General features: G+C 58.2%; 3 protein-coding genes across 10 annotated transcripts; 2 read left to right on the top strand and 1 right to left on the bottom strand.

The window, feature by feature from the left end:
- The first annotated feature begins 537 nt into the window (after positions 1–537).
- On the top strand, positions 538–10,548 carry PLCD4 (phospholipase C delta 4). 5 transcript variants are annotated; one of them, XM_071747694.1, is made up of 17 exons: positions 538–687; positions 1,739–1,901; positions 3,587–3,639; positions 3,992–4,150; positions 4,605–4,835; positions 5,071–5,198; positions 5,590–5,821; positions 6,173–6,374; positions 6,700–6,844; positions 7,282–7,434; positions 7,766–7,906; positions 8,268–8,424; positions 8,822–8,938; positions 9,188–9,366; positions 9,499–9,634; positions 9,727–9,876; positions 9,990–10,548. In XM_071747694.1, exons 2-17 carry the CDS (start codon positions 1,747–1,749, stop codon positions 10,094–10,096), a joined length of 2,445 nt encoding a protein of 814 aa, XP_071603795.1. In that variant the 5' UTR covers positions 538–687; positions 1,739–1,746; the 3' UTR covers positions 10,097–10,548. The 5 variants fall into 5 exon arrangements, with proteins under 5 accessions (XP_071603795.1, XP_071603796.1, XP_071603793.1 ...); XM_071747692.1 differs by lacking the exon at positions 538–687 and adding an exon at positions 795–978; XM_071747693.1 differs by lacking the exon at positions 538–687 and adding an exon at positions 1,605–1,629.
- Positions 10,549–10,681: 133 nt separating this feature from the next.
- ZNF142 (zinc finger protein 142) lies at positions 10,682–20,248 on the bottom strand. 3 transcript variants are annotated; one of them, XM_071747681.1, is made up of 8 exons: positions 19,966–20,248; positions 18,752–19,390; positions 18,219–18,482; positions 16,961–17,773; positions 16,555–16,732; positions 12,706–15,925; positions 11,685–11,790; positions 10,682–11,311 (listed from the first exon to the last, which is right to left on the bottom strand). In XM_071747681.1, the coding sequence occupies exons 1-8, from the start codon at positions 20,246–20,248 to the stop codon at positions 10,815–10,817; spliced, it is 6,000 nt and encodes a 1,999-aa protein (XP_071603782.1). In that variant the 3' UTR covers positions 10,682–10,814. The 3 variants fall into 3 exon arrangements, with proteins under 3 accessions (XP_071603782.1, XP_071603784.1, XP_071603785.1); XM_071747683.1 differs by having other exon boundaries at positions 18,752–19,148; positions 19,966–20,135; XM_071747684.1 differs by lacking the exon at positions 18,752–19,390.
- Positions 20,249–20,274: 26 nt separating this feature from the next.
- BCS1L (BCS1 homolog, ubiquinol-cytochrome c reductase complex chaperone) lies at positions 20,275–26,618 on the top strand. Of its 2 annotated transcripts, none has more exons than XM_071747699.1 (8): positions 20,275–20,388; positions 21,627–22,003; positions 23,041–23,180; positions 23,296–23,490; positions 24,102–24,165; positions 24,497–24,666; positions 25,131–25,248; positions 25,909–26,618. In XM_071747699.1, the coding sequence occupies exons 2-8, from the start codon at positions 21,684–21,686 to the stop codon at positions 26,159–26,161; spliced, it is 1,260 nt and encodes a 419-aa protein (XP_071603800.1). In that variant the 5' UTR covers positions 20,275–20,388; positions 21,627–21,683; the 3' UTR covers positions 26,162–26,618. The 2 variants fall into 2 exon arrangements, with proteins under 2 accessions (XP_071603800.1, XP_071603799.1); XM_071747698.1 differs by lacking the exon at positions 20,275–20,388 and adding an exon at positions 20,856–20,878.
- Positions 26,619–26,942: the final 324 nt, after the last annotated feature.

Here is a 26,942-nt window from a genome sequence, read left to right as displayed (position 1 = left end):
GCCTTCCTGTAGTGTAACTGGGAGCGTTGCCACCTTCCCCCGGGGTCCAGGTCTGTTGGAGCAGTGGACCTGTGCACCAGTTTGGATCCCCGTAGGCCTTTTGCCCCGGGATCATAGAATCACAGAATGGTTTGGTCTGGAAAGGACCTTAATAATCATTAAGTTCCAACTTGCACCTTGCACTAGGGCACGTTGCTCAAACCCTGTTCTCCTTTGTCTCTTGCCCCTCTCCCAGCTAGAGGGTTCCTGGCCCTGGGAGTGCTCGTGTCCCGGGAAGGGGACAGGGATCCTCTGTGTGCCCCATCGTGGAGGAGCTCAGGCTGTGCTGAGTGCAGACAGCTTCAGGGCAGGACAGGGTGTGCCAGAGGGTGAGAACAGGGGCTCAATCCCAAACGGAAGGCACTGAAGGGTGCTCCTGCCCCGCCACCGCCTCACCCCTCCCCTCCTCCCTTCTCCCTCCGTAGCGGCGTGACCTTAATCCAAGGCGACCTTGAGAAGCAGAAGCAGCGGCTGCGGGGCGTGCGGGGGCCGGGGGCTCCCGGCGGGGCGGGGGGCCGGGGATCGGGGGCGGGCTCACCTCCCTGCCCATACCGAGGGGCGGGCACCCCGAGCAGCCCCGGCCCCGTGCGGCTGCGGGCGGTGGAGCACCGGCGGAGCGGCGCGGCAGAGCATGGCACAGGAGAGCGGGTACGGGGCTGAGCGCCGGTTCCTTCCGCCGGGGAACGGGGTGTCCTGCGGGGTGGAGGGGAGGAAGAGGAGCGTCGGGGTGGGCTGGGACTCCCGGTCTCAGGCAGCGCCGTCCCAGGGGTTGCAGGGGTTGGGGGAGAGGTGCCGGTGGTTTTGTCTTCTCTGCTTTAAGGTGTCACTTGCCCTCCGAGCCCCACGCCCCCTGGGTTGTGCTGCCCCATCTCGGAGCCACTTGTCTGAGCCTCCCGACCCCTATGTCCCCGTCAGCTGCCGGCGGGTCCCCCTGCGCGGGTAAGGCTCCATCCCTGGGCGCTGCAGCGTGTCCTGGGGCAAGTGGGAAGGCTGCAGTGGGCAGCGGGGCTGAGCAGAGCCTCCGGACATAGGCAGGCTGTGTGCACACCGGGACTGCAGGAGGACCGGGGAAGTGCCGGGGGCACATCTTTCCCTGCTTTGACACGGGCACCCCCACGTTGGCGTTTAATTTTGCCGGGGGACTCTGCGCTGGAGCGGTTGGGGAGGTCTCAGACCCCCTGGCCCTCCAGCTCCACTTGGGGACTGTCACCTCCAGGACCGAAGCTGCGGTGGATCAGCATGTGCTGAGGGAAGCTGAGGCTGTCCCTGGAGGAGCCAGCTGCCTTGCGGGAAGCCCTCGGTTTGGGTTTCTCCATGCCCTGGCTCCTATCCCACTGCCTTGAAACCATAACTCAGACGAGGGTGAGGGGGGGCTGTGTGGGGCCAGGTTGTGCAGGGCACGGAGCACTGCTCATGCATTGGGGCAAACCAGACAGATTGCACCTGCACCTCCTTGCACCTGCACTCTCAGGATCTCCCCTGCACTGGAAGGGATCACAGAAATCAAAGAAATCACAGAGTGCTAGGGGTGAAGGTACCTCAAGAAATCATTGAGTCCAACTAGTGTAGGTCACACAGGAATGCATCCAGGTGGGTTTTGAATGCCTTCAGAGAAGGAGACTCCACAACCTCACTGGGCAGACTGTTCCAGTGTTCCGTCACCCTCACAGTGAAAAAGCTTTTTCTTATGTTTACACAGAACCTCCTATGCTCCAACTTGCATCCATTACCCCTTTTCCTACCATTGGTCATCACTGGTCATCACTGAGAAGAGCACCATCACCTCTTTGGTGTGTGTGTGGGGAAGGCACGGCTCCATGGCTGGGGCAGGCCTGGGCACACTTGGGCCATGCTAGGAGCCTGTAAGTGCCGGCACTGGGGCAAATCAGTGTGTTTATGGGCCTGGGGGCTGCAAGCAGTTCCCTTGCATGCTGTTTCCTTGCATTCTTTTGGTGGAGTGCAGAGAGGACAGATGCGACAGTGACACCAAGCTCATCCCTGGTCTGGACCTCTCTCCACTCCTGCAACCTCAGTGCCTCTCCCTCTCCCTCCACCCTGGCTTCCCCAAAATATCCCCATTTCCAGCCCCTTGACTGGTGCAGCAGAGGGGACATGAGGCAGGTGGGTGGTGTGTGCCAGGCGGCACTGTGACCCTGCACGTCAGGCTTGGTGCTGCCAGGAGGGTGCAGGCAGATGGGTGACTGGGGTTGTCCCCCCATTAGTTCCCTGCAGTCCATGGGGCATAAGAGGGATGAGACTGTGCTGTGGGAGGCCACGGGGTTCTGTAAGACAGCAGGCATCAGGGCAGCCCCTCTGCAGGACCTGAAAGAAGTAAAAGTGCCACTCTTTTGTTTGTGGGTGTAGGCACCCTGAGCCCTGGGCTGGTGGATTGGTGCCCCCCAACACTGTGGATGTGGGTGGGTGCTGGCACTAGTAGTGAGTCCTTGTGGTCTGAGCCCTGGAGGAAGGACTGGTGCTGGGAATGCAGAGCCCTGGCACTGGGCACTGCTGGCATTGCTCTGTGTCTCCAGCAACCCATAAGTCCCCAAGAGTGTGGACAGGCAATCCCCACATGCCCTGGGCACAGCTGAACAGCCACTGCCAGCCCCATGCCCAGTGTCTCACCCAGTAGTGGGGCCACAGCCAGTACTGTGCTGGGAATCCGCACTGTCCGTCTCCACACTGAGCAGGGAACGGCCACCATCGAGCCCCTGAGCTCGCCAGAGTTTGTCTGCCAGCTTTGGCAGCTGCCTGCATGCTGACGGCACCAGCTATTCCCAGCCCCACACCACTGGTGCCTGTGCTGAGTCAGGGGCCTGGGGTACAGCTGCCACCCCTCTGCCCCAGCACAGAGCCCTTTGCCTCCAGAGACCCCCAGGTCCCCTCCTGCATCCAAATCCCAGCTTACAGCAGTGGCATCTGCTCCTTGAGGGCTCAGATCCAACAGCTGGGTGACGGGTGCATCCAGCAATTTGTCAGTCTAATTAAAGCCTTAACAGCCCAATCAAAGCCTTATTGTAAGTCCGGTTGTATTTATAGTCCCACCCGCCGCAGTGCGTTCCCCATACGGCTGCCAGTGCAGTCGCGGCTGCAGGATGCTGATGTTCTCCTGCTGGTGGAGCTGAGGGTCCTGCTCTGCGCCCCTTTCCCTGCTCTCAGAGCTTTGGCTCTCTCCTACTTCCAAATTTGCTGGTTTGGAGGGTGTTTCCCAGGTGGGGAAAGGCTATTCTTGGGCACCACCAGGGCAGTTTTTCCTAGCTCCCAGGGTGGCTGCCTGCTGGGCAGCTGTGCTCACAAGTTTTTTCTGTTTTCCTCTGACACCTTTTGAGCTCTGGCTTCCCGGTAACACAAATGAATATTTCATGGGCACGGCGGGGTGAACTCGACACTTAAAGGAAGGCAGTGACCCAGCAAGAGAAAGGCGCAGGTGCACTCGCACAGGGGCTGGGACACCCACGGGCACAGCGGAGCCCACCTGGGCAGACCCAGGCTCAGTGGGGGGGTCTGGCCACGCTCCCCCCAGCCGCGCTCTCTCTTCCCCTTCCAGCGACTGCCGGCGTGGAGGAGGCAGAGCCATGGCATCGCTGCGGTGTAATTCCCGTGAGTGCCCTGGCGGAGGGGAGGTGCGGGGCAGGGCACTGGGCCATCCGAGTTTACGCTGAGGTTAATCTGGCCCGTGAGTTGAGCTCACCTTGCTAATTCTGGAGCATCCCTACCCCATCCCTGGGCACTGGGATTCGGGCTTCACAGCACCAAGGGTGGGTGGGAAGGATCAATGGAGAATTGCCTTCTGCCCCTCTTGAGGTAAAGGGAGTTTGTTTGGGGTCTATCTCTCCTCCTCCTTCCCAAATCAAGGGGCCATGTGGGGCCCAAGGGGTGGGAAGGGGTAAGGTGGCAGGGCACAGTGCCCTGATCCCTGTGCCCTCAGTGATGCAGCCCACCCTGCCCCCAGGCATCCAGCTGACAGACACGCTGGAGCAGATGCAGCAGGGGACGCTGATGCGCAAAGTCAAGTCCAAGAACTGGAAGAAGCAGCGTTACTTCAAGCTGCAAGATGATTGCATGACCATCTGGTACCAGTCCAAGAGGACAGGCAAAACTGAGTCTGCCTGTGAGTACCGGCTGGGAGGCATCAGTAGGGTTCAGAGGTTCAGAATGAACAGCAATCTGAAAGTATGAAGGGTCCTGGGGTGCTTGCAGAGGGTGTTGGGGAAGAGAGCCTCAAGAGAGGCTCTGTGTTTGTGTTCTTGTGGCACCTCTTCTCACCCAAACCTCTCCATGAAGCAGAACCCATGGGTCACAAGGGCTAAGTAGAAATTGTAGCAGATAGAAGTGGAAGTTCTGGCATGCCAGCAGAGGAGTAGGCAGACAGAGCTGCAGATGGATGAGTGGCTCAATGGCTGGCTGGCTGGCTGACTGGCTCCATGGGTGGATGGGTGGGTGGCTCCATGGGTGGGTGGTTGAGTGGAAGAAGGGATGGCTGGAAAGATAGATGTCTGTGGGCAGTGCCCCCTGCCCTGCAGTCCTTGTCCCCCACAGACAGGCCTCCCCTCCCTCTGCCCCAGTCTCCATCAGCGATGTGGAGACGGTGCGGGAAGGGCACCAGTCAGAGGTGCTACAGAGCCTGGCTGAGGAGTTCCCCCCTGAGCGCTGCTTCACCATTGTCTTCTATGGCCGCCGGGGAAACCTGGACCTCATTGCTGGCTCAGCGGAGGAGGCACAGTGCTGGGTCCAGGGCCTGCGCCAGCTCATTGAGGTGGCCACCAGCATGGACCAAAGGGAGAAGATAGACCAATATCCTTCCTGTGGAAACCATTTTGCCCTCCACATGCAGTCCTTCTCCCATCTCCTGCCATCCCCCAGGCCCTACATCTCCAGCCTTGTTCCAGTGTATGCTTAATTCTTCTGAGTCTGAACATCAGGGCAGGGAGAGCCCACCAAAAGAGGAAAAAAGGCCTTCTGATGATTCCCAGATCCATCTGTCTTAGCCAAGGTCCTTTCCCTTAACATTTGCCCTGGTTTCTTGCACATGGGTTTGTGACTGGTTCCAAAAAGCTGACAAGAATAAGGATGGGCGCATGAACTTCAAAGAGGTGCAGCGTCTTCTCAAAATGATGAATGTGGACATGAATGAGGATCATGCCATGCGGCTCTTCCAGGTAAACATTGCAGCTGAGCACCTGGAAGGTATGGGGAAGGGCTGGAGGGCCTGGAACAAGCTACATGACTCCTCCCTGCAGAGGAATGTGGTCACTTCTTTCCATCTGTCCATCCATCCATCCATCCATCCATCCATCTCCCTTCACCTGTTTGTCCATCTCCCCCTCCATGGACCCATCCATCCATCTCTCCGCCCAACCACCCCTCCCATTTACCAATCCATCCATTCACCCATCCATCACTTCACACACTGATTGATGCCTACCACTGCTGCTGGTACCGAGTCTCTGTGTCCTCCACTGAGGGTGGGCAGATGCCCCCATGGCCCCCCCAGGGAGGCTGAGTTACTCTGTGTTGCCCCAGGTGGCTGCTAAGTGAGGTCCCTTTCAGGCTGCTGACAGGTCAGAGTCAGGAACGCTGGAAGGGGAGGAGTTTGTGCTCTTCTACAAGGCCCTGACACAACGTGAGGAAGTGCTGAGCCTATTCCAGGACTTCTCTGAGGACGGGAAGAAGCTGACACTACTGGAACTGGTGGATTTCCTGCAGCAGGAGCAGCTGGAGGATGAGGGCACGGAGGAGCTGGCCATGGAACTCATCGACAAGTACGAGCCATCAGAGACAGGTGAGAGCCAGGCCAGGGACCAGCTGTGCTCTGTGTGCAGGTAAGAAAGGAGCTGAGACCCACAGCTCCACTGTGGGGGCACCCCAGCCCCATCCTGCTGTGGGTGGGCACACAGGGGTGGTGTGTTCTGGGTGCAGTTCCCCTTTTTTTTGGTGGACCATTTTGGTGGAGGAGATTGACCAGCCATGAAGTGTAAGCCTTGGGGTCTGCTGCCCATTTCCCAAAGCCTCTGCCCTGGAGCACCTCTCTCTGCGCCCCAGCCTCTGGCAGCAGCTGTGTCCACTGGGCCCTGTTTGCTCCCATCCTGTGCTGGGTCCACAACTGTCTCTGAGCCTCCCCCTCTGCCTGCAGCCCGGGCTCGCCACGTGCTGAGTGCTGATGGGTTCCTCATGTACCTCTGCTCCCCGGAGGGCTCCATCTTCAACCCGCATCACCGGGAACTGTGGCAGGACATGACCCAGCCACTCAGCCACTACTTCATCTCCTCCTCTCACAACACCTACCTGATAGAGGACCAGATCCGGGGCCAGAGTAGCATTGAGGGCTACATCAGGTAAAGAGGCTGCTCCCTCCTGGCTGCACCCCAGCACTCTCCTGTCTCAGTACCATGCCCTGAGTGGTTCCATGGGGCAAATCCAGAAGCTTCTTTGCCTCCTCTATGGTCCAGCACCCCTGTGGCCATGTGATGTGGTGTCCAGCAAGGAGGTCCATTTTGGAGACACTTGAGTCCAGCTCTTTTCTGCTCTGCATGCAGCAGCATCTCCACTCTGTGTTTGTCCCCTGGTCCCTGCAGGGATGACACCCACAGGCAGTGGGGAGGGCAGGGGGTTGGTTGCCTGACTGGCCACAGGGTCCCAGGGGTGACCACCCACCCGCAGGGCTCTGAAAAGGGGCTGCCGATGCCTGGAGGTGGATTGCTGGGATGGGCCGAATGGGGAGCCCATGGTGTACCACGGCCACACCTTCACCTCCAAGATCCCTTTCCGAGAGGTGGTGAGCACCCTGGGGAAGTATGCCTTCAAGGTAGGACACCCTTCCTGGGGTGCTGGCTGACATGGAGTGGGGTGAGGCTGTGTTTTGGGGTGGTGATCAGTCTCTGGAGGGGGAGTGGTGTTGAGGATCACATGCCTGGTGCTGTAGCAGGTTTGACCCCACTGTGGGTGTGGAAGGTGGCTGTGTCCCTTCTGAGGGAACAGGACTGGGGGTCTGACCCACAGCTCCATGCTGTGCTGTTCCAGGGGCCAAGGGGTAAAATTATGCAGGCATAATCTGATGGGGATGCAGGAGTGAGATGGGACCTGGGGGTTGTAGAGGTGAGATGGGATTTGGGGGATGCTTGGAAGGGATGCAAGGGTACAGAATGGGCTCTATCCTGGCACCGCTCACACCTGGGCAAAGCCCTTGTGAGAGCTCCCCAAGCCCACAAAGACTGGTCTCCATCTGTGCATATTGTTCTTCAGACCTCAGACTACCCAGTGATACTGTCCCTGGAGAACCACTGCAGCATGGAGCAACAGGAGGTCCTGGCCCAGCAGCTCAAGGACATCCTGGGCGAACAGCTCCTCACCACCACCACTGATGGGCATGTCCCCACCCGGCTCCCATCCCCAGAGGTAGGGACAGAGCAGTGGCCATTCCTAACCTACCTGAGAGTGGGGTGAGGAGGTGCCTCTGCCGTCCAGAGGAAAGGCCACCCCTGTTCCAGCATGATCCTGCTCTGCTGGAATAGTTGAGAAACACTGTATGCTCATATTCAAAGGGGTCCCAAAGCTGTCCTCAAGGTTGTCTCACCGTGTCCTGCAGAGCCAGACAGCAGGACAGAGCCCTCCTACCCCATCTGCTCCTGGGTGCTGAAGGGAGCTGGTGGTGCTGGCACCCATCAGCATGGTGTCCTGCACACCAAGGCACACCAAGGTGCCTACCTCTTCATCCACAACCCTGCAGGAGCTGAAGCACAAGATCCTGCTAAAAGGAAAGAAGATTGGGCGGCTGGAGGACATGCTGGATGGGCCAGGGCACGAGGCAGCTGATGTGTCTGATGATGATAATGGGGCAGAGGCAGAGGAGGAGAGGCGGAGGATGAAGGTGAGCAGCCTGGGCTGGGGACCAGTTGTGAGCACTGAGCTCCAGGACACAGCTATGGAATGTGGTGGCATCCTAGTGCCAAGGAGAGAGGCAGAGACTGTAGAAACATCATCTGGCAGAGAGGACAGCCCTGTCTGCCTCTGGCCATACCTGCCCCCTTTTTGCACAGTGTCCCTGTGGTGGCAATGTGTCCCTTGCCTGCTCTGTTCCTGGCAGGAAGGCTGCCTGTGGTGGGGATCATCCAACCCCCAGCACCTTCTGGCTGCTTTCTGCTGCCCTGGGGCTCTACTGCACCCATTGTGGGTGAGTGCTGGGGACAGTGTTGCCATCAGGAGGGACCCAACACAACCCTGCCTTGCAGAAGGACAAGGAGAGCCTGGCGCAGGCACTGTCTGACTGTGTCGTCTACTGCAAGAGTGTGTCCTTCCGGGGCTTCCATGGGGCCCGTGGCCATGCCCGGCCATCTGAGATCTCCTCCCTTTCTGAAGCCAAGGCCAGGAAGCTCATTCGGGATGCAGGTGAATTGGAGTGCAGTGGCAATGGGGGACTGGACCAGGGTGGAAGAGACAGGCAGCTTTCTCAGGTGTAGGGCTGAAGCCTCTAAACACTGGGGTTCCCTCCCTATCCAGGAGAATGGGATCCAGCAGGGCTCTACCCTGGATTTTGGCTTGAGTGGGTGAGAGGGGGTTTATTTTCTCAGAAAGCAAGGCAGGATACCTGGGAGGGGAGAGGGATGAGATTTGGTGGGTGGATGGGAGAATGGATGGATGGGTATGTGAACACATGGCTGGGTGTATTGATGGATGCATGGATGGTTGTTTAGATGGATTGATGTTTAGCTGGGCAGCGTATGTTGTGAGTGGCTGTGCAAGCCCAGCAATGACCACTCAAGTGGCTCTTATACTCCATCCCTAGGGAATGAGTTTGTCCGCCACAATGCCTGGCAGCTGACACGGATCTACCCCAGTGGGATGCGGACTGATTCCTCCAACTACAGCCCCCAGGAGATGTGGAATGTGGGGTGCCAGATTGGTATGGCCAGGGGGTGTTAGGGCTGTGGGCCGGGTCCTGTGCCAAATGGCACCATCAACACCTGCCTTGGTGCCAGCTCCTCCCCTGGGTGGTGCCAGGTCTGGCTGCAGGCTCTTGTCCTCCATTGGGAACCCCAGTGATATTGGTGCCTTGTCCCCCTGTGTGGCCCTGTCATGGGGACAGGCTGGTTCACCTCTTTGAAGAGGTCTCCAAGCTGCCCTGAACCCTTCCCCTACCACCTTCCCTCAGTGGCCCTGAACTTCCAGACGGCTGGCATGGAGATGGACCTGTGTGATGGGCTCTTCAGCCAGAATGGCCGCTGTGGCTATGTGCTCAAACCACCATTCATGAGGGACAAGGACACTGTCTTCAACCCCAGTGACCCTGACAGCTGGGAGGGCCCTGGCCCCACAACCCTGACAATTCAGGTAGGGGGCTGAGGAGAGACACTGGGGGATGTGACAGTGTCCTGGGTCCCGGTTGGTCCCAGTCAGATGGGGACACTGTAGAGATGAGCAGATCAGTTCAGCTGCTCCCTGACTCACTGCCCCTTCCTGCAGGTGATCAGTGGGCAGCAGCTGCCCAAGGTGGCCAACAGCAAGGATGGAGCCATCATTGACCCACTGGTGCGTGTGGAGATCCACGGAGTCCCAGCGGACCAGGTGCACCAGGAGACCAAGCACATTGAGAACAATGGTGAGGCCCATGGTGGTTCCAGGGACCCTGCTGTGCCCAGGGAGCCTGTCCCTGCCTCCCTCGCCCTCCCAGCACCTGCTCTCCCTTCCCAGGGTTTAACCCCCGCTGGGATGAGACGCTCCAGTTCCAGCTCCATGTGCCCGAGTTGGCCCTTGTCCGCTTTGTGGTGGAAGATTATGACAAGACCTCCAGGAATGACTTTGTGGGCCAGTTTACCTTACCCTTCGCCAACATCAAACCTGGTGAGAGGGGCTGCTGCCTGGTGATGGTTGCTCAGGGCATCTGCACTCAGCTGGGTGCTAGAGAGTGGGGTGAGGGGCAGGTGTCAGCCAGAGCCTTGCCCTCCCCTCTGCAGGGTACCGCCACATCCATCTCCTCTCCAAGGATGGAACAAGGATGCCACCCTCTTCGCTCTTTGTCCACATCCGCATCACTGAGCCGCCCAGCTCCGAGCAGGACTGAGCCCATGGGGTGAGCAGGACCCGGATAGAAGCCATAGAGCCAGCTCCAAGCAGCTGAGGCCACAGAGCCAACTGCATCACCCTCTTGTTGAGCTGTTTGTGTCATCCCTGTGTGTCATCGCTGCTATGCCTGTTTGCAGTGGCTTCCAGGGGCTGGGAAAAGGCACTGACCTCCCCTTCCCAGGCTGGGAATGCTGTCTCCCATGCACAGGTGTGGGGTCTGCACTGGTGCAGCCCACCCTGGCCCACGGGCATGGCTTGGCCATAAGGAGAGGGAAGAGATGGTGCACAAAGCCCTGGTTCTGCTGTGGGGGCTGGTTTCCCCCAGGCCAGGGGCACGAGGCTGGAGCCAAGCAAACCCTAGGACTGGACAGAGCTATTCCTGGCTGGCACCTGTTACTAACCATTGACATGTCCCTTCTCTGTAATCAACTTAATAAATTGTTCAGTGACGGGCAGGCTCAGATCTGGATGCCATGGTAATGGGGAAAGATACGGGAAGCTGGACTTCTGCCTTTGCTCTCTCTCCCTGCAGGCACCTGCCCCATGGGTCATCCAGAACTCCAAACAGCCCAAAGAAAAAAGGTTAAAAGGAGCCAAAAGATTCCTTTTATACAGCCACATAATTTACATCTCATATACACATATGCCTATACACACACAGACATCTCTGCAGCACACCTGCACCACCGGGGCCTTGAAGCTGTCAGCATTCAGGTTCACTGCAAAGCACTGTCCTCTGTGGGGCACCCTCCTTCCTGCTCCATCCTGGGGGGCCCTTCAGCCCAACTCTCCTTCTGCACAGCATGGAGGTGGACGGTAGGTGTGCTGGGATCCTTGCCCACCCCCTGGCTGGGGTCGTTGGCCCCACGTTCGGGATGATGCCTCTGGATGTGCTTGATGACCTGGAACTTCTGCTTGGCCTTGTACGGGCAGTAGCGGCAGAAGAAGGGGTGCTCGTTGGTGTGGGTCAGGTAGTGGTGGCGCAGGCCGGCCGCCCAGCGGAAAGCCCGCCCACAGGCATTGCAGACATAGGGCTTCTCCTCACTGTGCTTCTTCAGGTGGGTCTTGAGGAGGAAACGGGTCTTGAAGGCCTTGCCACACTGCTCGCAGATGAAGGAGCGAGCCTCCCGGTGCCGCGTTTCTTTGTGCACCCGCAGGGCATCTGCCCGGTTGGTGCGGTACTCGCACTCGTCGCAGCGGTACGGCTTCAGACCTGCAGCAATGGGGAAAGGGCTGAGGTCGGGGCACAGTGCTCTCCCTCCTGTGCATCTGGCCATCCCCATAATGGTATCAGGCACCAGGGATCCTCCCCTACACATCATCCTCAGTGCTAGGAAGGCACAACCTGCCAGCAGGCACCACTAAAACCCCAAATTTCTAAGGCATCGTACCCTGGCTGCTGGGGTCTATACTGCCTCACCTTCTCTCCTGCTCAGCAGTACACGAGAACGTGCTGTACTCACAATTGCTGGAGGTCCCTCCTTCAGCTGGACCGCTGATAACAAAGGAAACATGGAGCTGCGGGTCCTACAGTCCCAACACCCTCCCTGGTGCCCCACAGCCCATTCCCGGCAGGCAGCACTTACCTGTGTGCTTCGTCATATGGTACTTGAGTTGGTTCACCCACTTGCACTTGTAGCCACAGTCAGGGCACAGGTATTTACGCTCCTCCTTGTGGATCCGCATGTGGTACTGGTCACAGAAAAAAGAGGGCAGGGTCAGGATGAGGTGAGGTCCCCTGCCCTGGGAATGTGCAGGGTTCTGAGGTGCAAGCGAGGGGCTTAGAGACAGCTCAAACACCTCAAATTGCACAGGGCACAGAGGGCTGTCTGCTTGCCTGGCAGATTATGGGCAGGGGGGATCCAAAGCAGGCTCAGGCTCAGACTCCCCTACTGCTGAGCTTGCTCTGTCCCAGCCTCTGGAGGGGCTTTTCTCCCCAGTTTGTTATTTAGAGCAAAATCCAGGTTAAAAACCAGCCCAACAGAGCTGAGCACCTTGTGCAGCCTCACCCAGGTAGCCCCAGATAGCTCCATCTTAGCATGGTCATTAAAAAAAAAAATTAAAAAATCAATATTTCTTTTAGCAAAATCAGGCCATTTCCCCTCCATTACCCCATGCTTGGCCCTCCTGTTCTAGGAAAGGCCCATCACCATGCATGAGAAGGCTAATTATACACAGATCTGAGGGCAGGGTCTGGCTCTGCTTGCAGGGAAGCTGAATTTTCCCTGCGCTGTGTCTAACTGGTGCCACACAGCACGCTGCAAGACAGCAGGCAGCCAAACTTGGCTTTGAGCGGTGCAAGGCTGCACCCAGAGGATGCTAGAGATGTCAGCAGGAAGAGGACTGAACTTGGACAGCTGGCCACCTTATTGGTTTGCTACAGATCCTTCCCTCCCCTTAATCTGCAACAGCAGGGAGCAGGGAAGAAACATATTTTACCCAGAAGAGTTTTATCTGCTTGCCTTCCAGTCTCATACAATCCACAGAATGAGGACAAAATGCCTCCTTGGGAGTTTCTTTTTCTTCCCCAGATCCCCCTCTCTGGATTTCTTCCAACCCATGTAGATACAGTAGGACACATCCCCTGTGCCCAAGCAGGACTCTCACCTTGAGACGGGAGGGGTCAGCACAGGCGTATTTACAGAGATGGCACTTGTAGGGCTTCTCACCGGTGTGGATGCGGATGTGCCATGTAATCTTCTGCCTGTTCTTGGTGGTGTACTCGCAGTCTGAGCACTTGTACACGCGGGTGCCCCCGTGGCCCTTCATATGCTGGTCAAAGACAAGCTGGTGGCAGCAGGCAAAGTCACAGAAGGGGCAACGGAGGGGTTTGTCCTGGGGGGCATTTGGCTCGTGGCTCTCTACGTAATGCCGCACCAGCTGCTGCCGCTCCTTGGCTGCAAAGCTGCACAGCTCACAGCGGTGGTTGAAATGCTGCGTCTTGTGCTCCTCCAGTGCCTCCCGGGTGGGGAAGGTCTCCTTGCAGGTGCTGCACTCCAGGTGCGGGTGCTGCTTCTGTACGTGGCACTTGAGCGTGGCTTCGCTGTGGCACACGAAGACGCAGCGTGGGCAGCCGTAGGAAACTTTTTCCTCGTGCCGCCGCAGGACGTGCTGCTTGAGGGCTGTCTCGGAGCTGAAGCGCGCCTCGCAGCGAGAGCAGCCGAAGTTGAGGTCGCCACGGTGGCAGCTGTTGACGTGGCGGGTGATGTCGTTCTGCAGGTAGCTGCTGTAGTCGCAGAGCGGGCAGAAATGGGTGGGCGTCTTCTCGTGCACCCGCAGGCGATGGATGCGCAGCTTGGAGTTGGTGCCGAAGGTCTGGCTGCAGATGCCGCAGGCGATGCGCCCCACGCCGGTGTGCAGGGACTGGTGGGCCTCCAGGCGGTAGCGCCGCGTGGTGCTGAACTCACAGTAGCGGCACTGGTGGGGCTTCACCCCCTCGTGCTTGATGCGGATGTGCTGCCGCAGGCAGCGTGCCTGCTTGCAGGTGAACTCGCACTGGTGGCACTGCAGCTGTGGCCGCTTGCTGTAGTGCTTGCGGTGCAGCCTGCGGTGCAGCCGCAGGGCTTTGGCTGCCCTGGAGGTGAAGGGGCAGGAGGCGCAGCGGAACTCACCCAGCACCACACAGCCCCTCTTCTTGTGTGTCTTCATGGCCCGTTCCTGGTGGCAGGTAAAGGGGCAGGTGGGGCAGGAGAAACGCCTTCTCTTGGGAAGGGCAGATCTGGGGGGAGCTGCATCCAGAGGGGGCTCAATGGGCTGTCCTATCTCAACGCTGGCCTGGTCCCCTTCATGGAGCTCAGTGCTTTGGGATCTGACTTCCTCAAGATGCACCACATGCTTTTTGGCACAGTGACTCTTGAGGGCCCTCCGGGAGCGGAAGGCCTCAGGGCACAGGGAGCACCAGAACTGCTCTAGGCTCCGGCATCCATCCTCCACGTGAGAGGTGATAGTGGAGACACGGGAACAGACAAAGGAGCAGGTGTTGCAGTGCAGCTTCCCTCCCTCCAGATGGTATTTCTCTGAGGGTTTTCCAGGCTGGAGGAGACAAGCAAGTCCACCTGTCTCAGCCCTATCCCTTTGCTGGGGAGGTTCTCCTGCCACCTCTGTGCTGTCACACAGCAAGGCTTTTTCAGGGACAGGGGTGCCCAAGGTCTGTTCCCCAGAAAAGGGACTGCCTACTGCCTGCATTTTATCAGTCATCAGTTCAGCTTCCCAGGGGCTTTTGGCATGCCCAGGCTCCTCCAAGCCTTCCCTCTTGCTCTCTGCCATTTCTATACCATTATCACAGGGCTGGTCAGCAGGCTCCTGACCGGCTGGTTTGGGGATCTTGTTCTTCTTCAGGAGGACTGGGCACTTCTTGAGGAGGTGGGTGTTGAGCCCCCTTTGCTGCTTAAAGCTGGCACCGCAATCACGGCACACAAGCGGGGCCCGGTGGCTCTGGCAGCAGCTGGCTTTGGAGTGCAGGGACATGGACTTCTCCTTCCGGGTGATGTATGAGCACTTCTCACACTTAAAGATCTGGCTCTCTGACTGTACCACCAGCATCTGCACCCTGCCCTCCAGCACCAGTGTCTCTGCCTGCTCCTTGTCTTGCTTCCGCAGTGCCTTCAGCACCGACTCTGAGCTACCTCTGGCAGAGTCACTGGAGGTGGCCACCTCCTCTGGGACAGGCAGGTGGCTCTGCTGAGCTGTCTTCAGCACACTAAGCCAAGCTTCGGGCACCTTGGCTTGGCTGGCCTCTCTAATCTCACTGGCTGCCACCAGCCTGTGGTGGTCTGAGCACAACCCCTCGAGGTGACCAGTGGGTTGCCTTGGGGAGTCTTTTCCCTGGCCATCTCCTGCTGCTGCTCTGTCCTCCAGCCTCACCACCTCATCCTCCTGCACATCTGCTTCCTCTTCCTCAAAGTCTGGGATGTCTTCAAGCGTGCTGTCATTGTCCTCTAAGCCGAGTTCACCCCGGGTGCCCAGTATCTGATAGGCTGCAGGTGTCTCCTTGCAGGACAACATTTCCACGCTCTCTGGCTGCGCCACGCAGGCTTCTTCAGTCAAATGTGCCAGGAGGGGGTCAGAGGAGACATTTAGTGCCTCCAAGTGCAATGTGCAGCTCTCCGCTATGTCCCCAGAAGTGGCAAGCTCAGCTGAGCCTGAAGCAGCATCTCCTTGCATGCAGTCATCTCCCATGGCATTGCCAGCAGTGGGGTAATTCTGCTCCCCCATGCCTGCACCTCCCTCTGCCTTGTCACCACTCTCTGTAGGAGCAGCACTCTGCCCAACGAGAGGCACCACAAATGTTTGCTGGTAGCTCTCTTCCCCCTGGGACTCCAGCTGGGACAGCTTTGCCTTTGCGCACTGCTCCTTGCCGGTGAGGGGGGAGCTGGCATCCACACGCAGGGCTGTGCCAAGCTCATAGCTGAAGAGGGCCTCAGATGAACTGATCTCCATCTCCTTGCTGGCATAGTTTTCCAGCCAGTCCTTGTCGCCAGGGATGTAGCCATGAATCTTGCGCTTGTGGAAGAAGAGGCTGGTGTTGCTGAAGGTGCAGTAGGAGCAGAGAGCGCAGCGGAACTCCTTCTGCTTGGTGTGCTTGCAGTTCTCATGGTTGAGCAGTGCCTGCTTGTACTTGGTCTGGTAGGTGCAGTACTGGCACTGGAAGATGGGCACTTGGTAGTTCTGGGAGTGCTTTGCCTGCATGTGCTTCTGCAGCTCGTACTTGCGCTTGCAGGCAAAGCCACACACCTCGCAGATCAGACTTTTTCCCTGGTGTCGCAGCTTGTGGCTGCTCAGCTGGTCGGCACGGTGGCACCGGTACGAGCACTGGTTGCACTGGTACCTGTGGGGAAAGTGGGATCCAACAGGCAGTGTGAGGAAGCGGGGCAGGCTGAGCCCTGCCGGACACGCTGAGCTCTGCTTCCCGGACACAGAAGGAAAGGGAACTGTTTGGTTTGCCAGATCTGACCTTTGCTGCCTGGGCAACTCTTATCACAAAAAATTCCTCCTTGGCATTGCTGGTGCTTTACACCCTCAGCCTTTACACCCTCCCCTTGGCACCCCATACAGTGACTCGTTCACTGCCCACCACATGAGTCACACCAGCAGCACCTCCAGCATTGCTGGGTGCAGGCTAGACCCACAGGAGGTGGAAACACATTCGGGTGGGTTCTGCACTTGCTCAAAATGTCCTTGGCCCACAAACATCAGCAGAGCCCAAGAGCTGCACTGATGTGGTATACACCTCCCTGGCAGCACGGGGAAACCAAAGACAGCTTTGCCTCCACAGCATCGTGGTGGCAACAACCAGAAAGCTCAGACCACATTCAGTATGTGCCAGACAGAGAAGGCTATACCCACCCCACTAGGCATGAGGGAGCCTGGCACACGATACAGCCCAGAGCACCGGACCCCCCAACGCAGGATCTGGGGAGCCCTCTGCTGCCAGGTGAGCAGGGCCAGGGGTCGTACCGGAGATCTCCGGTGTGCTTGCGCATGTGGACGTTCAGGTAGTGCTTCCACTTGGTGATGTACCCGCACTCAGTGCACATGAAGTTCTTGTCATTGGAGTGGGTCAGCATGTGCTTGGACAGGTAGCTCACATCCCGACAGGTGAAATCGCAAAGCTCACACTTGTGAGGTTTCTCTCCTGCAGGCAACAAAGAAAAACGCTCAGTGTGGCAGCCAAATAAAGCACCACAGGCTGCCTTCCCTTGTGGAGAAAGCAGCCCAGTAGGATCTTCGGGTAGCAGCAGGGATCGGGGCAGGGTCAGCAATGACAGCGGGAGCCCTGACCCAGCCCTCCCTGCCCACCCAGAGCCGTGGCAGGACACCCCATCCCAGCTCAGCTCTCAGGACCCTCCCAGCAGACACCCACCAGTGTGCAGCAGCATGTGCCGGATGAGCACCCTCTTGTGCGCTGTGGCAAAGGCACACTCGGTGCACTTGTGGATCTTCTCATTGGCGTGCATCTTGCCCACGTGGTCATGAAACTCCACGGGGTTGAAAGTGGTGTAGGGGCAGAAGCTGCACTGGAGCTGCTCGCTGCCTGGGTGCCCCTGCTTCTTGTGCTTGCGGAAAACGTGCTTGTTGGAGCAGATGAAGTCACACTGCTGGCAGTGGAAGGCATAGTGGGTTTTTCGGTGAGCCTCCATGGCCTCAGCTGTGCCAAAGAGCAAAGAGCAGGCGTGGTACCTGCACTCCACCGCCTTGATGCCGTGAGCATCCTTGAGGTGACGGACAAACTCCTTCCGGTCCTCTGCACAGTAGTCGCAGCCCCCCTGGAAGCAGCTCAGCCTCTTGGGCTCAGCTTTGTGAGTCTTCAAGTGCTCTTTGAGGGCCTGGCTGAGCCGGAACTTCTCTTCACAGACAGGGCAGGAGTAAACATCAGAGTAGAAGGTGGATATGTCCTCGTGCATGCTGGCCATGTGGCGGTTGAGGGCGTTCTTCTCCACTGAGCTGTAGTGGCAGAGCGGGCAGCGGTGAACCTTCTCGCCTGTCTCCCGCATCATGTGGATTTTCAGCTTGCTTTTGCTGGTGAAGTACTTGTGGCAGTTGGGGCACTGCAGGCTGGGGTCAGGGAAGTGCAGGTGGAGGTGCTCCACCAGGTGCGTTCGCTTCTTGAAGCACCGCTTGCATTCAGGGCACATGTGGGTTCTGTAGAGGTACTCGGAGCCATCTGCAACATCACCTGTGAGAGCAGAGGAGGGGAAGCCGTCAGCAGGAAGGAGACAGGAGCACAAGCAGGTGTTCTCTGCCTGATCTAGCTGTGTTGTGGTGAGGGTTTATCACACACTGCAACCATTCAATTGGAGAGACTGTCTCCAAGCTACCAGCATGGTTCCAGCTCAAACATCGACAGAGATGATCCAGCACAGCCTGATTCAGGCCTGCCCTGCTCCCAGAGCCAGTCATACTTTTGCCTGAGCCTGCCAACAGCTGAAGATGGGCAACAGGAGATGTGTTTATACAGGGGAGGTGGGAACAGGGCACTGGTACATCCAGGAGGCACAGGGCTGCTGAATGACACAGGACCTCACGTCCCACCAGCCTGACATTTCCCCACCAGTCTTGATGCTGTGCTGCTTGTTTGTATTACAAATCCTGGCACAGCCCCGTGGTTCCCCATATCCTACCTCTGAAGTGCTGTGTTTGAGGCACCCTGGCTTTCTTGGGAGCTGCCTTCCCCTCCTCTTTGGCCTTGCCTTCACAGGGGCTCTCACCATTCTCCTCCGGTGACTCGTCCCTGCCGCTGTCCGATTCCTCATCTCCAGCTGACACTTTCTGTCCCTCCAAGGAGCCCTCCCTGGCACCTGCTGGCTTTGCCAGCCTGGCTTCTGCTGTGGTGGCTTCCCAGCCAGGGCGGCAATTCTTCGCTTCCTCCCGCCTTTCTTCTGTTGCTGTTTCAGTGGGGAAAGACAGAGATCATAATTTCCAGGTGCGTGGAAGCCACCACACCTCACCCACACCAGGCAAAAAAATCTTCCTGGCCAAGATGAGGGGCACGAACTGTGCTGCAGGAGGGAGGGAAAGCTGCAGAGAACTGCTGAAGCGCAGGGATCCCCAGCTCTCCAGCAGCACAGACACGCCCCATTCTCCTCCCAGTTGTAACTGGGACACAGGCAGACCCGCAGCACCCGCAGACCTCGACACCCCCACCCAGCCGTACCTGACGGCAGGACGCAGCGCTGCTCCAGGCTGGGGGGGCCCAAGCCGGGGCTCCCGCCCGTCGCAGGAGTCTCAGCGGGGCACCCTGCAGCGTGACTCTTCCTGTGCTGCCAGAAGAGCTTGGCGTTGGCCGTCACGAAGTCGCAGTGGCCGCAGTGGAAGGGGAAGTGGGTGCGGTGGTGCCGCTCCATGGCCGGGCGGCTGGGGAAGAGCAGGGGGCAGGCTCGGCAGGCACAGGACACGGGGGAGGCCCCGTGCAGGCGGCGCAGGTGGCCGCGCAGTTGCTTGCGGTCCTCCGTGGAGAAGCTGCAGCCCTTCTCGGGGCAGGGCAGGGCTCCTGGCAGGGCACGGTGGGCCTTGAAGTGCTCCTTGAGTTCACCGGGCTGCACAAACGCCTCCTGGCAGACAGGGCACAGCAGGCTCTCGGGAGTGGAACCATCCTGCACACCGACTCCGGGTGGCTCCGAGCCCCCTGACTTGCTCTGGTCCTCACTGGCTGCAGCCGACAGCACCCCGGGGAGCTCCAGGTGCCCTGGGGCTGCCAACAGTAGGCACTGGTGCTGGGATAGCAGGGAGGCCTCTGGGAAGCTCTGGCCACACCTCTCACAGAAATACAGCTCTACCACTTTGACCAGCACCTCTGCAGAAAGCGAGGGGTGAGTGTTAGAAAGGGTTTTTGCCAGGCTTGGGACTGTCAGTTCAGTTCCAGCTCTGAACAGGAAGGATAAACCTCTGTTGCCACAGATTACACTCTGGAAAACCGCAGCCCTCCCCCTGCCCGGGCTATCTCAGGACACATTCCATCAGAGAGGGGACACCCTCAGCTTATTGACCACTGTGACCAGTGTTCCTAAGCACCTTTAGACACCCAGAGATATGAGGCCAGCTAGTTTCATTCCTAGCAGGACACTCCCACACTAGACCCTTGAGAGAAGCATGCTGGGGGGGAAGACAGCCCAGGGATCTCTGCCTGGTCCCTACGGACAGCCCAAAGTGACCTCCTTACTAGCCCTAGGCTCCCACAGACACCCCTCCCCAACTGCATACCCAGCTCATGCCAGGTCTGTGCTGAATGCTGGCACCAAACTCATGATGCACACTGGGTCAGAGGCACGAGGGCACTGCGGTGTCCCCAGAGTGCTGGCTGGGGACATAGGACATCTCTCTCTCCACTGACTGCCACAGAGCCCACACTGCCCTCCCTGCACCCCATACCTGTGGCATTCGCTGCACTGCTCAATGTCACATTGCCAGCCACAGCCTCGATGAATATTTCCACGTTGCTTCCTTCAGCATGAGCCCCTTCCCCAGGCATCGACGCCTCCGCCATCATCAAGTCCTGGCTGGCAGTCAGGAGGGGTGTTCCTGCCAGGCCGGTGCTGGCCACCCCAGGGCTTCCCACAGCTCCTGCCTCTCCCAGGGCAGGCAGGAGCAGCTCCGAGCACAGGGCCTCCATCTCCTTGCCGGCACCGTCAGACACTGCCACTTCTGTGCTCATTGCCACCGGGCACTGGCTTGATGTCAGGCAGGAGGGCCTCTCGCTCTGAAACAGAAGAAAGCGCTTTCAGCAAGTGAAAACCCAGAAGCCCAGGGAACCTACAAGGTGGGCTGCAGGCAAAACCCACTGCCACAGGGGAGGTGAGGACACAGGGACGCCAGCACCATCCCCAAAGACACCCGGAGGCCTCCCCCTGAGCCCAGCAGCCAGGGCCTGCTCCCTGGGACCAGGTGGGCCCGGCCCCCAGCCCCATCCCCAGAGCGGGGCCAAGCCCCCAGCAAGGTGGTGTATATGGCGAGGCCCGGCCTATGGCCGCCCCGACCCCCTGGCACGGCAGCCCCGGGCTGTCACGGTCGCCCCTGTCCGGGGGCTCTGTCCGGGCCCCAATGCCCCCACCTCCGGCTCCGGTACATCTCGATGGTGCACGCCGGGTGGAAGGGAGCGCCACCCTTTGTGCGACTGGCGTAGCCGCTCTACCCTGCCGCACCGCGCACTGCCGGCCCCGCTCTATGGTACGAGCCGGTAGCCCGGCGGAAGTGGCGCCGGGCGGAAGTGAGGGGCGCGGCCTTAGAGAGCGGTGCCGCGCGGGACAGAGCGGTGCCGCGCGGGACAGAGCGGTGCCGGGAGGAGGTGAGGGGCGGTGGGACCGAGGCCGGTACCGAGGCCGGTACCGAGGGGAAGGTGGGGTTCCTGCTGCGGGGGGGAAGGCCCTGCTGTGGGGCAGGGACCCTGCCGTAGGCCCGGGGCTTTCCTGTGGGCCAGGGGGTATCCCTTGCTGCCGGGTCGGAGCCTGTTCTGGAGGAGGTGGGGTCCTGCTTGAGGAATCAGAGAGCGTCTGTCTGCCAGGGGGAGGCTCCCCCTCATTTCTTTCCCCGACAGACCCCCGCTGAGGGGAGAATCTTCCAGCCTCGTAAGCGTGTGGATGGTGTCTTCATCCAGGCATAGAGACGCTGCTTCCACCACAGTTATGTGCGCGTTTTTGGCAGAGAAAAAAGGCTCTCGGCTCAGCCTGGGGATATGCTTCAGCTTTTTCCAACAATAAACCTCAAATAGTTGCAGTGCTAAGTGATTTCTGGATAATTAAATAATGAAGCCAGGTAAAAGTCTGGGCTTGTTGTCATGGCTGAAGAAGTGGCATGTGCTCCTTTTTTTGGCTTGAGAGCCTCCAGCATCTGTCTCACCAAGAGGCTGCAGAGCATGGGAAGGCTCCAGCAGCCAATGTCTGTCTGGACCCCAGTAATGAGATAAACACAGGTGTGAGGGATCTGAATGCACCAGTCTGCCTTTTGCTTTGAGAACCAGCCACAGTCGGGGTGAGGGAACTGAGGGTGATCAGCCACACCCCCAGCTTCCATTCAGGCCTTCTCTTTCCACACAGGTTTGTTTCCAGAGTGCAGAGGTGATGCTGCGGAAAGGAGCCACTTAACCTCCCACAATGCCCTTTTCTGACTTTGTTTTATCGCTGAAGGACAACCAGTACTTTGGGGCTGGGTTTGGCCTGGTCGGGGTGGGCACAGCTTTGGCATTAGCCCGGAAAGGGGCCCAGTTTGGGCTGGTGGCTTTCAGGCGCCATTACATGATCACCTTGGAAGTGCCCGGCAAGGATAAGAGCTACAACTGGCTGCTGAACTGGATCTCCCACCACGCCAAGCAAACGCAGCACCTCAGCGTGGAGACATCCTACCTGCAGCATGAAAGTGGGCGTGTCAGCACCAAGTTTGACTTTGTCCCCAGCCCTGGGAACCATTTCATCTGGTAAGGGAGGGCAGGGAGGAAGCAGTCCAGGGCCTGGCCCTCATTTTGGTAAGGAAGCTTCAACCTGAGGAGTTTCTGCTGTCTCCATGGCATTCCCACCTCCTCCTTGTGTCTGGGTTAGGGCAGGAGATTGAGAATAATGAGAGAAGTCTGTGTTCATCACCATAAAGTGACATCTGAACATGAGATGAGAGTAAGTGAGCTCTTGATGCAGCACATCCTGTGACACAACCCAGATGACAACCAAAGGAGATTTGGACTGGACCTCCTTGCTTTCTAATCTTCTCAGAGAGGAGCCTAGGTGCTGGTGGATCCAATCCTCCTCCCAGGCTCGGGTTTCCCTTTGAGGGTAACCAATGAGGGCCCCCTCGAATACCCCTTGATCAGATAAAGGCAAAAACAATAGCAATTTTATTGCTCTGACAGTTAAAGGTAATTTTTGAGCAGTTCTTAAGGAAAGCAAATCACTCACAAATATGTATGAATATAAAGGGGAAACAAAAATTTGTATGGGAGTGGGGTAGAAAAACAGAGAGAAAAAAATCAGTCCTGAGTCCAAGCATTGAGGCAGCCAAATGGGGGAAGGATTGGTGTCAATGAGACTCCCCAGATCCACCAGTGCAGCCCCTCATTGTATAGTCCTGTCTCCTTTGTTTCATAATGAGTAAGCAGGGTTGAGCCATCGCGACTGGGCAGCTAGAATGGACTTAAGTTCCTTCTGCTCCTCAGTTGTTTTCCTCCTAAATGTTATCACTGTCATGATACGCAAGACTTAGGTCATATGCAGACATTATCATCATCTTCTTCCTCTCCAGCAGTCCCTTTGGAAATGCTAATGAGGATTTGCTCAGGGGTTTGCAAAAGTGGATGGGCACTCCACTTTGTGCCCAGAATTGGGGCGGCCCAGTTCTGTTGGAGTGCTAAGTGGGTCTGATGAAGGGAATTACAACAGTTGCCCCATCCTGTCCCTTAGGACACCTGGGCTGAGGTGAGTGGTGCTGGACCACAGCCCCCCAACCCCCTTCTTCGTGCCCCAGGTATCGCAGGAAGTGGATTCACATTGAGCGGAACCGGGAGGTGAAGATGATCGACCTGAACACGGGGTCCCCCTGGGAGTCTGTCACCTTCACTGCGCTGGGCACCAACCGGGAGATCTTCTTCAATATCCTCCAGGAAGGTTTGTTGTGGAGCTGTGCGGGGCCCTGCTGGGCACAGGCTGCTCCCTGCGGATGCCCGGGGCTGCACGGGTGACGCTTTTCCCTGCCAGGTGTCCCCTCTGTCTCTCTCTGCAGCCCGGGAGCTGGCTCTGCAGCAGCAGGAGGGGAGGATGGTGATGTACACGGCTGTGGGAACGGAGTGGCGGCAGTTCGGCTTCCCCCGGCGCCGCCGGCCTCTCAGCTCGGTGGTGCTGGAGGAAGGGGTGTCGGAGCGGCTGGTCCAGGACGTCAAGGAGTTCATTGACAACCCCAAGTGGTACATCGAGAGAGGCAAGGCTCTGACGTGGTGTCCTCTGTGCTGTGTCCAGCCTGGCCGTGGGGGTGCCCACCTTGGGCACATTTCACAAATGAGCAAGCCCAGGTGCTGAGGTCAGCCCTGGGTCTGCAAAAGGACAAACCCCTTGGTTCAGTCCAGACCTGGAACCCACAATAAACCACAGAGTAATGGCTTTAAATTGTAAGGGGGTAGATTTAGATTAGACATTAGGAAGAAATTCTTTCTTGTGAGGGTGGTGAGACACTGGCACGGGTCGCCCAGAAAAGCTTTGGCTGCCATGTCCCTGGAAGTGTTGATGGGCAGGTTGAATGGGGTTGTGAGCAACCTGGTCTAGTTGAAGGTGTCCCTACCCTGGAGGTGTCCAGGTGGGTTGGAACTAGATGATCCCTAAGGTCCCTTCTGACCCAAACCAAGCTATGATTCTGTGAGTCCATTGCTGCTGTGGGGTGGGGCAGAATGCCTGTGGTGCTCTCTGAAGAAGACTGCAGAGAGATTTTTATCCTGCTGCTTGCCTTCCTGTGGTGTAGCTCAGCAAAGACCACACCTCCAGGGAAGAGAGCTCAGAGCATCAAAGCTGGTTCCTAAAAGGATGCTGTCTCCCTAGGGATCCCTTACCGAAGAGGCTACCTGCTGTATGGCCCTCCTGGCTGTGGGAAAAGCAGCTTCATGTGAGTACTGCCTGCTGGTGAGCAGCCCTTCTGCCAGCTGCCTGCTCTGGGGTACAGCAGTCTCTGGTGAGAGGGGGCAGAGGGGTTTGGGTTTGAACTGTAGGAGTGGGCTGTGCCCCCTGTGCTGTGCCTGCTGTCAGTGGCACTGTGAGAGCTCAGGGTGACAAACCCTCTGTGCCCCTGCTTTGCAGTCTCCCAGCTGCCCCGCATATCCAGTCCCCACCAGAGCAGGGTGCTTCAGCCCTGCTGCTGGGCAGGGAGATCTGGCCCTTCCTCTGCTGCTCTGTGCTTTCTCCCTGTGATTCACCCCCATGGTTTGTGTCCTTCCCAGCACAGCCCTGGCTGGGGAGCTGCAGTACAGCATCTGCCTGCTGAGCCTCAGTGACCACAGCCTCTCTGATGACCGTCTCAATCACCTCCTGAGCGTGGCACCCCAGCAGAGCATCATCCTGCTGGAGGACGTGGACGCTGCCTTTGTCAGCCGGGACCTCGCTGCCGAGAGTGAGCAGTGTCTCCATTCCTGGGACAGCCTTGGGAGGGAGGTTTGCCACCTGTGCTGGGGAGAGGTTTGGACTCTGGGCTGCTCTGCTGTGCCAGCAGAGACCAGGAGTGGGTAGATCTTCGAGGTTCCAGGATCCAAGCTGGAGCTCACCCAGTTTTGGCTAGACCATAAAAAGGGAAATTTGTGTTCTTTATCCTCAGAGGAAGACACTTCTCCTGCCCACCTGTTTTTAGCATGAGGGAAGGGGTGGTTTGCCCCCTCATTCTCAGTCTTTTGGGTTCCCAGAGTGCAGGTGGGCCGGGGGAATGAATGTGCTGCCAGCCAGGAACGGCAGGAGAGAGCAAGAAGAGGGAAAGGAGAGAGCCAGGAGCCTGGCTTAAGCCCCTGATGATAGGGAGATGGCCCACAGGAATACATGGTTTGAGTGACCAATGGATATTAACTCGTATGCCTCTGTCTCCAGACCCAGCTGTGTACCAAGGCATGGGACGTCTGACCTTCAGTGGCCTCCTCAATGCACTGGATGGTGTGGCCTCCACAGAGGCCAGGATTGTCTTCATGACCACCAACTATGTGGACAGGTCAGAACTGCCTTCTGGGAAGGATCAGGGAGGGTGGCACATGAAAACCTTGCTCCCTTTTGATGGGTTGCCAGGGGAGAACCTCTTGCATTCTCCAGTCTGAATATGGGGGGGGGTTCAGCTGTCCCAAATTCTCCCTTGCAGCACTAATCAGGATCCCTTTTGCTGGAGCCTTAGATGCTTCCTTGCTGTTCAGGTCACAGTTTGTCCTTCAGGAGCAGTGTCAGCTTTCTGCCTGTGGGGATCTGCAGCTGTTGGGGTTGTGGCCGTGCTGTGAGGGAAGGGCTGGCCCCAGGCACATTGGGTTGGGGTGGCAGGGTGCAGCCTGGGCTCACAGCTCCTGGTCAGACCTGCCCTGTGGCAGGACTTGGCTCACTCCAGAATGAGCTGGAGTTGTTGAGGTTGGGATGGGCAGAGCAGTTTCCCAGGACACTTGCCCTTCTCCAGAGCCAGTCCTTCCCCAGCTCTCTCACTTCTTTTGGGTTGGTTTCAGCCTCTCGGGGACAAACCTCTTCCCCTCCTTTACCATCCCACAGTGCAGAGCACCTTGCAGATAGGACACTGGCTGTGCTAACGTGGAGGAGGTGGTGGTGGTGGGACTTCCTGCAGGGCCCACCCTGCAGAGACAGGTTTTCAAGGCTGCCCTGTGTCTCTTGGCAGGCTGGACCCAGCGCTGGTGCGACCCGGCCGCGTGGATCTGAAGCAGTACGTGGGGCACTGCTCCCGTGGGCAGCTCACCTGCATGTTCCAGCGCTTCTACCCCCAGGAGCCCCCGGCTGCAGCCCAGCGCTTTGCTGAGCAGGCCCTGGCTGTCTCCAAGCAGATCAGTGCTGCCCAGGTGCAGGGCCACTTCATGCTCTACAAGATGGACCCTGAAGGAGCTATTTCAAATGTAGGCTCCATCCTGCAGTGACCAAGGGGCCTGTTTCCCCCTGGCCACTGGCTGAGAGGACTGGGACAAGGACATGACCATCCTGGGGAATGCCGTGGAGCTGTCCAGCCATGCAGGGACTGACAGATCCAGGTCTCTGTTCACCTCTGCCCCTCCAAGGCCTTTTTTTAATATCAAAACATGAAGAATCAGAGCTGCCAGCCTTGCAGCAGGGAGAGGGAACCAGCTCCTGCTGCCCCCCAGATTTGGGTGCTTGGGTACTTGCCCTGCTCACCAGTGTGTGCCTCATGCTGGAATTGCCATAGGCTGCTCAGGCTGCTGGATGTTAATCCCCTTCCTCACAGGGCAGCCTGAGGGTGCCCCAAAAAGGCATTTCCCTGGAACAGGACATTGGGGTGCCACACTGCTAAAGAGCTACTGGTCTTGAAAGGGGCAGTTGCTGTCACTGGTGTTTGAATATCCTCTGTGAAGTGCACAACACGGCTCTTGGTTCTTCACTCCTTTCGCCTATTAGTTTCCCCACTATCCAGCTTCTGGTCCATAGCCCTCTTGACCAGAGCCTGGCAAACCAGTAGTGCAAAGCGAGTGTTTCACAAAAAAAAGCAGCTGAGAGCAAGCTCATTGTCCTGCGGGCTGCAGGTTGGGGCCACACCTCCTGTCCTGCCAGACTGTGGTGCCAAGTTGCTGCCCCATGTTCAAGTCCTTGGCTTTGGTGGCTGTGTCACCTTGGTAGGGCTGGGGGAACTGATTCCAGGCCAAACACAAACTGTTGGGTTGCTGCTCAGTCCTCTGCTTGTCTCTG

The sequence above is a fragment of the Heliangelus exortis genome, chromosome 6, assembly GCF_036169615.1.
Source record: "Heliangelus exortis chromosome 6, bHelExo1.hap1, whole genome shotgun sequence".
Taxonomy (NCBI): domain Eukaryota; kingdom Metazoa; phylum Chordata; class Aves; order Apodiformes; family Trochilidae; genus Heliangelus; species Heliangelus exortis.
Note: the sequence above shows the minus strand (reverse complement) of the source record. Positions and strands in the feature narration are given on the sequence as shown.

What these genes read in the sequence shown, in the direction of transcription:
- ZNF142 (XM_071747681.1), bottom strand. Translation starts at nt 20,248, where the DNA reads ATGAGCACAGAAGTGGCAGTGTCTGACGGTGCCGGCAAGGAGATGGAG. An exon ending in CAGTGCAGCGAATGCCACAG is followed by an intron (nt 19,391 to 19,965) that starts GTATGGGGTGCA and finishes CGCTTTCTGCAG; the next exon opens with AGGTGCTGGTCAAAGTGGTA. An exon ending in CTGACCCCTCCCGTCTCAAG is followed by an intron (nt 11,791 to 12,705) that starts GTGAGAGTCCTG and finishes TTCTGTGACCAG; the next exon opens with TACCACATGCGGATCCACAA.
- BCS1L (XM_071747699.1), top strand. Translation starts at nt 21,684, where the DNA reads ATGCCCTTTTCTGACTTTGTTTTATCGCTGAAGGACAACCAGTACTTT. An exon ending in CTTCAATATCCTCCAGGAAG is followed by an intron (nt 23,181 to 23,295) that starts GTTTGTTGTGGA and finishes CTCTCTCTGCAG; the next exon opens with CCCGGGAGCTGGCTCTGCAG. An exon ending in ACCACCAACTATGTGGACAG is followed by an intron (nt 25,249 to 25,908) that starts GTCAGAACTGCC and finishes GTCTCTTGGCAG; the next exon opens with GCTGGACCCAGCGCTGGTGC.
- PLCD4 (XM_071747692.1), top strand. Translation starts at nt 942, where the DNA reads ATGTCCCCGTCAGCTGCCGGCGGGTCCCCCTGCGCGG. An exon ending in TGGGGAAGTATGCCTTCAAG is followed by an intron (nt 6,845 to 7,281) that starts GTAGGACACCCT and finishes ATTGTTCTTCAG; the next exon opens with ACCTCAGACTACCCAGTGAT. An exon ending in CCCGGCTCCCATCCCCAGAG is followed by an intron (nt 7,435 to 7,765) that starts GTAGGGACAGAG and finishes ACAACCCTGCAG; the next exon opens with GAGCTGAAGCACAAGATCCT.